Here is a 9,666-nt window from a genome sequence, read left to right on the forward strand (position 1 = left end):
GCAGCCCGGGCGCCGCCGCCGCTCACCCGCGTGTCTTCTCCTCTAGCGTCACCTACCGGCCAGGAAACCACCGGAGCCGAGGTAATCATCCTCTGCCCTCGACTTTTGCCACCCGCCCGAGAGTCGTCAAGCGCCTCCCTTCTCTAACCCGACTTCTTTTGCTTCTTCTCCCCCTACCCCATAGGGACCCAAAGGAGACACTGGCCCCCGAGGCCCAAGGGTAAGCGTCGCGCGCTCTCTGCCGTCGGGGCTAGAGGTGGGCGTGGCTCCGGGCCTCCGCTCACCGACGCCCCGCCCTCTCCCGCTGCAGGGACCTGCCGGCCCCCCTGGCCGCGATGGCATCCCTGGACAGCCTGGACTTCCTGGACCCCCCGGCCCTCCCGGACCCCCCGGGCCCCCTGGCCTCGGAGGAGTAAGTGACGATTCAAGACACTCCTGGCAGGCCAGCCCTGTGTGCTTCCCCTCACCTCCTGTTCTTTGGTTTTTTGTGTGTTTTTTGGCAGATGGCATACTTTGTATTTTGAAATGGTTTCAAACTTAGAGAAAAGCTTCGAGAATAGTGCCAAGAACTCTCACATACCCTTCACAGTTTGTCACATTTGCTTTATCAGTCTCTATGTATACATATAATTGTTACTTTTCCTTCTGAGCCGTTCCTTCCAGAGTAAGTTGCTGATGTTATGTGCTTTTGCTCCAAACTACTTTAGTTGAATTTCCTGAGAACAAGAACTTTCTCTTACGTGACCATTGTACAGTGATTACGTTTCAAAACGTTGACACTGATACATGACTATGATCTACTACACAGTCCCTATCCAAATGTCACCAGTATCCCAACAATACCCTTTATGGCATCTGTTTTCGGGATCCAGGATCATGAATTGCATTTAATTGCCGTAGCTCTTCAGTTTCCTTTACTCTGGAACATTCCTCAGACTTTCACTGTCCTTCATGGCACCAAAATTTTTTTGAAGAAGCCAGTTTGTAAAGGCCGATTATTTTAGGGGACCTCAGCTCCGGTTGGCCGGATGGGTCCCCGTAATTGGAGCTGAGCCATGTGTTCGGGGCAGGAATATCTCACAAGTGATGCTGTTGACCTTAGTGCATCAAGTCAGGAGGCATATGTCAATATCCCATTGTCAGTGACGTTTCGCCTCTCAACTCACCGACTTCTCATGCCTTCTCCTCTCTCTTGTTTCCTCTAGAACTTTGCTCCCCAGATGTCTTATGGCTATGATGAGAAGTCAGCTGGAGGAATCTCTGTGCCTGGCCCCATGGTGAGCCACTGGGGTGCAGAGATGACAGAAAAGGAGCCAATGGGAATCCAGACAAGATGGGCCAGGGGTGGTTTACGGGGGGTGGCATAGATAACTCTGGAGGTCAAGGAGATTTTGGGAAGCTGAAATTCAAAGAGGCTGCAAGACAAGTGGGTGGTCCCAACAGGAACCACTCAGAGGCAGCAAGATCACACCCACGTTGCACTTTCCTACAGAGGAATCTCTTTTCTTTCTCCTTCTGTAGGGTCCTTCTGGTCCTCGTGGTCTCCCTGGTCCCCCTGGCGCACCTGTAAGTATCCAGGATGTCATCATATACCACCCTGGGCTTTGGTCTTTTGAAGGGAGGATTGGGATGAGCGCAGGGCAGGTGCTCTGAGAGATCTCTTGGTGAGATGGGGAAAGACTGGCAGGGACCTGTCCTAACCAAATCCCTCTTTCCTTGTCCTCCAGGGTCCCCAAGGTTTCCAAGGCCCCCCTGGTGAGCCTGGCGAGCCTGGAGCCTCAGTAAGTGCCGCCCTCCCTACTTGTACTCTATCCAAATATACCCTCCCTCTACAAATACGTGGATTCTTCGATTGAAGGACCCCTCCACCACTGCCATCTGAGTCTTCTTTGCCTCCTCCTTCCAATCCCAGCCTTCCCCTTCTTTTATCCCCCTTATCCTGGTCATTCTAATCTCCCTTCTTCCTGTTTCCTCTAGGGTCCCATGGGTCCCCGTGGTCCCCCTGGCCCTCCTGGCAAGAACGGAGATGATGTAAGTAACCCAGGCGAGAAGATCCCATCTAGCCCCCAACACTTCCATGGGCTGGGTCCCTCTAATCTCTACCCCAATGCCTCACCACCTTTGAGGGTGATACCCAGAGAAAGGAGGCCATGTTCTCCCTGATGCACGGGACTGCCCTTGAACAATGATCTTCACCCTTTATGGGATATTCCCCATCTCCCCAATGGAGGTCATTGATCCTTCCCCTCAATTCAGCCACCACAAAGCGATCCCCATCCCCTCCCTCGGGGTGAATGACTTCCTTAGGCTTAGCTGCTCTGGGCACCTCAGATTTGCTATCCATACACAGAAATACAGAAATTCCCTTGGAGGGACTCGAAAGTCACCAAGCAAAGATTTCACCATAGATTTAAGCTGACCTCTAAAATCAAAGACAAGATTCTGGGCTCTTAAACCGGACCTTCAACACCACCAAGAAAATTCAGACCTCCCACACTCTTCCAAGGCATGGGCATGATGGCATTTTCTCTCCCTCTCAGGGTGAAGCCGGAAAGCCTGGTCGTCCCGGTGAGCGTGGGCCCCCTGGACCTCAGGTGAGCAGAAGCACGTGGCTGGCCCTGGACTTTGCTGCAGGTGGGCTCCACTTGGGAGCTGGGTCTACAGTGGCGTCTTCTAATGGCCCTGCCTTTCTCCTTCTTTCCTCTCCAGGGTGCTCGGGGATTGCCCGGAACAGCTGGCCTTCCTGGAATGAAGGGACACAGAGTAAGTCCTCTTTGTAGCACCCCACCGTCCTAGCTCCTTTTGCCCAAAGGATCCTCCTGTGTGTATCGAGGTCGGTGTCAGCTACATAAATCCCAAGAGATGGAGAGTAGACATCCAAAAGAACTTCCCTTCATTGGGAGAGAAATCTCCATCAAAGGATTGGGTGGGATCTTGGGCCAGTTGGGGTCTAGTCTAGCGCAGAGACAGGGGGATGGCTGTGGTGACCCCCTGAAGCACCTTCCCAGGTCAACATGGGGGTCAAGGGGGCCCACCCCTTCCAGTGGCACTCACCTTGGCCCTTCTTCCCTATCTTAGGGTTTCAGTGGTTTGGACGGTGCCAAGGGTGATGCTGGTCCCGCTGGTCCCAAGGTAAGAGGGTGTCTGAATATCTTGGGCCTCCACAGCCCAGACCCACCATGAACTTTAATTCCTAACTTTATTCTCTATTCTCTAGGGTGAGCCTGGTAGCCCTGGTGAAAATGGAGCTCCTGGTCAGATGGTGAGTGTGTTCAGGTCTAGAAGGAAGAGAGAGAGCAGGGTAGAGGGGCGAGATGGGATTTGGGTGGGAAGGGCTGTCTCCTGTCTCACTTGGTTTTTTCTGGCTTTGGTCGTCAGGGCCCCCGTGGTCTGCCTGGCGAGAGAGGCCGCCCTGGAGCCCCCGGCCCTGCTGTAAGTACACTTGGCCCCTTGGGGGGATCCCGGGGCTCTGGAAGGGGCTCCTGAGGGGTTACGGGGACCAGCCAGTGCTCAGTGCACGTGACTGGAGCTACCCCTCTCTCTCCCGCAGGGTGCTCGTGGAAATGATGGCGCTACTGGTGCTGCTGGCCCCCCTGTGAGTATGGCCTCTGGGCCCCAGTGCCTGGGGCTCCCACTCAGGGGTGGGCGCCCTGGCTCCGAATCCCAGCACCTCTTCTGTCCCAGGGTGTGACGTGCAGCTGTAACGTCTCCATTTCATTCACAGGGTCCCACTGGCCCCGCTGGTCCTCCTGGCTTCCCCGGTGCTGTTGGTGCTAAGGTGAGACCCCTGCCCCCCTCTGAGCACAGCGCTCACGGGCCAAGAGAGGGGTGCCTCCCTGCTCCCCAAACCAGCGCGACCCAGAGAAGCCCAGGCCCCAGCACCTTTGTCCTGAGGTCCCCTTCTCTGATCGAGGAGTCCTGATTCTCGGCCTCCTGTCCTTGCCGTCCGCCCTCACCTCCCAGCATCCAAAGGCGAGGCTGGCCTCCCACGGTGGCTCCTGACCTGTCCTTGTTTCCTATGCAGGGCGAAGCTGGTCCCCAAGGAGCCCGCGGCTCTGAAGGTCCCCAGGGTGTGCGTGGTGAGCCCGGCCCCCCTGGCCCAGCTGGTGCTGCCGGCCCTGCCGTAAGTGCTCCTCTGTGCCCCTGTGCCACTCCCCAATCCAGAGTCCTCGCCTGTCACTCACCCCCCTCTCTCTGGGCCACAGGGAAACCCCGGCGCTGATGGACAGCCTGGTGCTAAAGGCGCCAACGTAAGTATCCTGCAGCTCTCCCTGGTGCCCCCTCCCACCTGCCCCGTGCCCTGCACTCCTGGGCTCAACCTGTTCTGCCTCCCACAGGGCGCCCCTGGTATTGCTGGTGCTCCCGGCTTCCCCGGTGCCCGAGGCCCCTCTGGACCCCAGGGCCCCAGCGGCCCTCCCGGTCCCAAGGGTAACAGTGTAAGTATCACTCTCTCACCTGGGCCCCCACCCCCCACGCGCTGGCTCCGGTGTGGCCCCGCCTGACAAGCATGAGGACCCAGGCCAGCCAGGTGCCCCCGACTCTCCGCTCATCTTCTCCTCCCTCCCGCAGGGCGAACCCGGTGCTCCCGGCAACAAAGGAGACGCTGGCGCCAAGGGAGAGCCCGTAAGTCCCCCCGCAGCTCAGCCCATCTGCCCCGGGGAACGCCGGGAGGGAGACCCCGGGAGGACGGGAGTTGGCACCGGGNNNNCCCCCCCCCCCGGCCCCGCCCCCCCCCCCCCCCGTCTCTGCCCTCTCCAGGGCCCCACTGGTATTCAAGGCCCCCCTGGCCCTGCTGGGGAAGAAGGAAAGCGAGGAGCCCGAGGTGAACCCGGACCCACTGGCCTGCCCGGACCCCCTGGCGAGCGTGTAAGTGTCCCTTTCTTCGCCCCCAGTGCCAGCCTGGTGCCCCTGTGTCGGAGCTCACTGGCCTCCTCTCCTCCTGCAGGGCGGACCTGGCAGCCGCGGTTTCCCTGGTGCAGATGGTGTTGCTGGTCCCAAGGTAACTTGTCATCACGGCTGGGACGCGGGCCCTGCTGCTCTGTGGACATTACNTCGCCTTGACCTTCCCCCTGCTACCCCACCCTGCCGCACTAAGAGGCCAGCCCGTGGCAAAGAAGCCTAGACTCAAGCCCCTAATTGTCCCCGTGATGCCCCCAACCAGGGTCCCGCTGGCGAACGTGGTTCTCCTGGCCCTGCTGGCCCCAAAGGCTCTCCTGGTGAAGCTGGTCGCCCCGGTGAGGCTGGTCTGCCCGGTGCCAAGGTGAGTCTCGGCCCCTCTGCCCAGTGGCCCCTCTGTCCACCCTGTGTGGGGTCTGGAGCGGGGCGCCAGGAGCAGCGCTGTGGATCTGCCCTCGGAAGAGAGGGCCTCTCCTGCCGCCCTCACTCACACGTCTCTGCCCCCTCCCCGCTAGGGTCTGACCGGAAGTCCTGGCAGCCCCGGTCCAGACGGCAAGACTGGCCCCCCTGTAAGTACCGCTCCCCCCGGGGCCCCTCCCGCGCTCCCGCCCGCCTGCTCTCTGTCCTCACCTCCAATTCCGTGCCTCCCATCCTTAGGGTCCCGCTGGTCAAGATGGTCGCCCCGGGCCTCCAGGTCCCCCCGGTGCCCGTGGTCAGGCTGGCGTGATGGGATTCCCTGGGCCTAAAGGTGCTGCTGTGAGTATTCCTCGAGGGACGTTGCGGAGCCGGGGACAGGCACTCCTGGGAGATGAGCGGCCTGGCCTCCGGTCCCAGCTCTACCACCTGCTGTGTGGCCTCAGGCCACTCACTGCCCCTCTCTGGGCCTCAGTCTCCCTATCCATAAAAACGAGAGACTGATCCCGGCTCCACTCCCGTTGCTGTATCCTTGGAAGCAAGTATTGTTGGAGCCCCTCCCCCCCACACACATATAGGGGTAGAATGGGCCTTTTGTATGAAAGTCACTCCAAAGCTTGGTGGGTCCTTTGAGGTTGAAAAGGAGGTACCAGAGGAGATGGCAGAAAGCCCTTTGCAAGCAGGTCACCACAGGCATATGGTGGCGAGAAGGAAGGGAGGGGGTGGGGACGGGGGCCTGNGGGGGTCCGGGGGGGGCGGGGGACAGGCCTCAGGGACACACTAAAGGACCAGCAGTGAAAGCCACCAAAGCGTTTCCGCAGGCCCAGAGCTGGGAGAGAAGAAAACCCCTAAAAGAAGCCGCTCGGGGTGACCAGGAAGGACGCAGGGGGCCCGTTTTCCCCCGTGAGCCCCCCTAACTCTGACTGTCTTTGCCCTTAGGGAGAGCCTGGCAAGGCGGGAGAGCGCGGTGTCCCCGGGCCCCCTGGCGCTGTTGTAAGTATCTCCCTATGGCCTCCTGTTCCCTTCCTGCCCCCGCTCGTGACACAGCCTCCCTCCCTGCAGGAGGGGTGCCGAAGGCTGCAGCCGTCACCAGGACATCAGAGGCCCCTCTGCTCTGTCCCCCCGGCCTCAGGCACCTGCCCCTCTTCCTCTAACGGCTGCCCCTGTCACCACCCTGATCCTTTGCTGTCTCCCCACAGGGTCCTGCTGGCAAAGACGGAGAAGCCGGAGCTCAGGGACCCCCCGGCCCTGCCGTAAGTGTCCCTGATAGACAGCCTGGGGAGGCCCCAACTGCAGAGACCCCCCCCCACCCCTTTTCTCCTGGGTCTTCCGGTGACCACGGCCTTCTCTCTGTGACAGGGCCCCGCTGGTGAGAGAGGCGAACAAGGCCCTGCTGGGTCCCCCGGATTCCAGGTGAGGCCTCAAGGCTGGCAGGGGGTTAAGGTATGGGCTCCCCTTTGTTCGTCTTCAGATTCTAATCCCACCCCGTCACCTCCCCCATTTCCCGCCTACAGGGTCTTCCTGGCCCCGCTGGACCTCCCGGTGAAGCAGGCAAACCTGGCGAGCAGGTAAGAGGTAGCCGCGGCCGGAGAGGTGGGCGCCATGGGGCATTTAGAGGGAGAAGCCAGTCCTCCCTGCTGCTCAAATAACCATCAGCCAGAGGGAGCAAGATCAGACACCCTGCAGGACTTCCCGTCACGAAGGGAGCCACACAGAGGGAAGCAGGGCACTAGACAGCTGCATGATATGATCTAGAAGGTGCTAGTCTGCACGATGTTTGTTTGTTTTTTTAGAGCTGCAGGGATACCTCCGACTTTCCCTCAGCCCCAAGTCTGGGGAGAGGGCCGTCTTTGACACACCCCCAGGGGAAGTAGAGGAAGGATCCCAGATCAGTGCTGAGAAGGGACTGGTCTCCAATGACAGACCCCAAGGACCAGCCCCCCAGGGGAACAGGGATGCTTTGTAGTGCGGGGGGAGGGCCGAGGTGGGGTTGGCTCACGGGCTGTCCCTCCCTCCCCCTCAGGGTGTTCCTGGAGATCTTGGTGCCCCCGGCCCCTCTGGAGCAAGAGTAAGTAGAGCCTCTTCCTGTCCCCGCCAACATGCCCTACGCCTGGCCCTGTGTCTCGAGCAGCCATCACGCGCCCTGTCCTTCTTTTCCAGGGCGAGCGAGGTTTCCCTGGTGAACGCGGCGTGCAAGGTCCCCCTGGTCCCGCAGGTCCTCGGGGAGCCAATGGTGCCCCTGGCAATGACGGTGCTAAGGTGAGGACAGCATGGGGATGCCTCTGGCCCCTCTTGAGGCTGGGGCGCCTGGCTCTGGCCACAGCCACCAAGTGTGGGCGCAGGATGGGAGGGGGAACAGCACTGGCTGGGGCGGGGTCCACGTGCAGCCTTGAACTTCCGGGCTGGGAGCCTTTGCTCTTAGCCGGTGCTGATCTTTACCCTCGGGAGACCTCAAGAGGCGGCTCAGGGCCGTGACCCACTCCTGGGACCCCACACGTCATGCCAGTCCTCTCGGTTGTCACCTAGGGTGATGCTGGTGCCCCTGGAGCCCCCGGCAGCCAGGGCGCTCCTGGCCTTCAGGGAATGCCTGGTGAACGAGGTGCAGCCGGTCTTCCAGGCCCTAAGGGTGACAGAGTGAGTTCCACACCCCCACCCCTGAGCCGTGCAGGGCTCCCTTCTCTCTCTCCCCCTGCTTTGGATGCTTCAGCCTCTCTCTCCACCTTCCCTGGGAGCTTTTCCTCTTCTCCTTGGTCCTCCCTTCTTCCCTCCTGGCCTCTTCACTGATAAATCCTCTACCAGCCAATCTAGGCCCTTCTTCCCTCCCCATGAGTTACCATGGTAACGGGAAGCAGAGTGGCCCCACGGATGGGGCATCCCTTATTCGTCCCTCTACACAAGCCACGGGCCACTTTCCCTAGGTTCCACTGGGCAGGTGCCTTTTCCTCTGAAAGATCTCGAGCCCCAAGCACAGGCCGGGGCCCCGCGGGCAGAGCTGGGGAGGAGAGGAAGGCAGTGAGTGGCAGGATGCTACGGGTCACCTCCCTGTCCCCCTCCCCACCGGAAGTCTCAGACTTTCCCTGTGCCTTTAGGGCGATGCTGGTCCCAAAGGTGCTGATGGTTCTCCTGGCAAAGATGGCGTCCGTGGTCTGACTGGCCCCATCGGTCCCCCTGGCCCCGCTGGCGCCCCTGGTGACAAGGTGAGGTGACTCCACCATGGAACACACAGCTTCCCCGGCAAACCCGGGCATGGTTCTGGAGGAGGGGGGCTGGAGAGGCAGGTCCTGCCATTCTGCGCTGGTGACCTGAAGGCGGGAGGGCCAGCAAGGAGGGGAGACTGTCTCGGGGTCATCTGCTGGCAGCTGACCTGAGCCTCCTGGTCCTCCCGCTCAGGGTGAAGCTGGTCCCAGCGGCCCCGCTGGTCCCACAGGAGCCCGCGGCGCCCCCGTAAGTACAGAAGACCCGCACTCCGCCCCTCTGCTCCCCACTTCCCCGCCCCCTTTTCTGTGACCCACCTGGTCCGGGCCCTGGGGCCGCACTCCTCAGGGCGCCCCTCCCCCTCCTCTCTGCCCCGGCCCACCCCATCTCCCCCATGTGGGAGCCCCTTTCAGTCTGCCTCCGTTTCTTCTAGGGAGACCGTGGTGAGCCTGGCCCCCCCGGCCCTGCTGGCTTCGCTGGTCCCCCTGTGAGTACCAAGACCCCCATCATTTTCTGTCACCAACTGGGACCCGGGACCTCGGGCGACTGCTCGGGGACGGAGGCGTGGAGAGTGGGCCATGTCCCGTTCGAGCATCTTTCTGCCCGGGGTTCCTGCCCTTACCCCAGCCCCGTGCACCCCCAGCTCCCCATGCCGCCGTATCCCCTCCTCCGCTCACCTCACCCCTTCCTCCCCCAGGGTGCTGATGGCCAACCTGGTGCTAAAGGCGAACCCGGTGATGCTGGTGCTAAAGGCGATGCCGGCCCCCCTGGCCCCGCTGGCCCCACTGGCCCCCCCGGCCCCATCNCCCGGGCCCAGCCCGATCCACATGGCTCCATGCTCTCCCACAGGGTAATGTTGGTGCTCCTGGACCCAAAGGTGCTCGAGGCAGCGCTGGTCCCCCTGTGAGTATGTCACTCGGTGTCCCTGCTGGGGCTCTCGTTCCAGCCCGCGTTCAGAGGTGGGGGGGGCCGCGCCCGGTGAGGGGGCCGCGCCCCTCCTGACGCGCTGTCCTCTCTTGCCAGGGTGCTACTGGATTCCCTGGTGCTGCTGGCCGAGTCGGTCCTCCCGGCCCCTCTGTGAGTACCTGCAGGGGATACTCCACCGCTCAGGGGGTGGGGGTGGGGGGCACAGGGTGTCAGGAGGCTGGGGGGCCCAGCTGA

The 9,666-nt window shown here is 61.5% G+C and overlaps 1 protein-coding gene across 1 annotated transcript in view; it reads left to right on the forward strand.

Moving 5' to 3' along the window:
• Window positions 1-9,666, forward strand: part of COL1A1 (collagen type I alpha 1 chain) — a 15,640-nt gene that overhangs the window by 1,923 nt on the left and 4,051 nt on the right. The window contains exons 3-38 of the mRNA XM_077776794.1: window positions 47-81; window positions 185-220; window positions 311-412; window positions 1,206-1,277; window positions 1,522-1,566; window positions 1,728-1,781; window positions 1,978-2,031; window positions 2,541-2,594; window positions 2,710-2,763; window positions 3,079-3,132; window positions 3,218-3,262; window positions 3,379-3,432; window positions 3,551-3,595; window positions 3,725-3,778; window positions 4,025-4,123; window positions 4,206-4,250; window positions 4,338-4,436; window positions 4,570-4,623; window positions 4,759-4,866; window positions 4,946-4,999; window positions 5,162-5,260; window positions 5,412-5,465; window positions 5,554-5,652; window positions 6,250-6,303; window positions 6,510-6,563; window positions 6,670-6,723; window positions 6,825-6,878; window positions 7,334-7,378; window positions 7,471-7,569; window positions 7,837-7,944; window positions 8,400-8,507; window positions 8,701-8,754; window positions 8,939-8,992; window positions 9,203-9,310; window positions 9,355-9,408; window positions 9,529-9,582. Coding sequence (XP_077632920.1) covers window positions 47-81; window positions 185-220; window positions 311-412; window positions 1,206-1,277; window positions 1,522-1,566; window positions 1,728-1,781; window positions 1,978-2,031; window positions 2,541-2,594; window positions 2,710-2,763; window positions 3,079-3,132; window positions 3,218-3,262; window positions 3,379-3,432; window positions 3,551-3,595; window positions 3,725-3,778; window positions 4,025-4,123; window positions 4,206-4,250; window positions 4,338-4,436; window positions 4,570-4,623; window positions 4,759-4,866; window positions 4,946-4,999; window positions 5,162-5,260; window positions 5,412-5,465; window positions 5,554-5,652; window positions 6,250-6,303; window positions 6,510-6,563; window positions 6,670-6,723; window positions 6,825-6,878; window positions 7,334-7,378; window positions 7,471-7,569; window positions 7,837-7,944; window positions 8,400-8,507; window positions 8,701-8,754; window positions 8,939-8,992; window positions 9,203-9,310; window positions 9,355-9,408; window positions 9,529-9,582 — 2,369 coding nt within the window. The remainder of the gene's footprint in view (window positions 1-46; window positions 82-184; window positions 221-310; window positions 413-1,205; window positions 1,278-1,521; window positions 1,567-1,727; window positions 1,782-1,977; window positions 2,032-2,540; window positions 2,595-2,709; window positions 2,764-3,078; window positions 3,133-3,217; window positions 3,263-3,378; window positions 3,433-3,550; window positions 3,596-3,724; window positions 3,779-4,024; window positions 4,124-4,205; window positions 4,251-4,337; window positions 4,437-4,569; window positions 4,624-4,758; window positions 4,867-4,945; window positions 5,000-5,161; window positions 5,261-5,411; window positions 5,466-5,553; window positions 5,653-6,249; window positions 6,304-6,509; window positions 6,564-6,669; window positions 6,724-6,824; window positions 6,879-7,333; window positions 7,379-7,470; window positions 7,570-7,836; window positions 7,945-8,399; window positions 8,508-8,700; window positions 8,755-8,938; window positions 8,993-9,202; window positions 9,311-9,354; window positions 9,409-9,528; window positions 9,583-9,666) is intronic.

The sequence above is a fragment of the Crocuta crocuta genome, unplaced genomic scaffold (assembly GCF_008692635.1).
Source record: "Crocuta crocuta isolate KB4526 unplaced genomic scaffold, BGI_CrCroc_1.0 scaffold352, whole genome shotgun sequence".
NCBI lineage: Eukaryota > Metazoa > Chordata > Mammalia > Carnivora > Hyaenidae > Crocuta > Crocuta crocuta.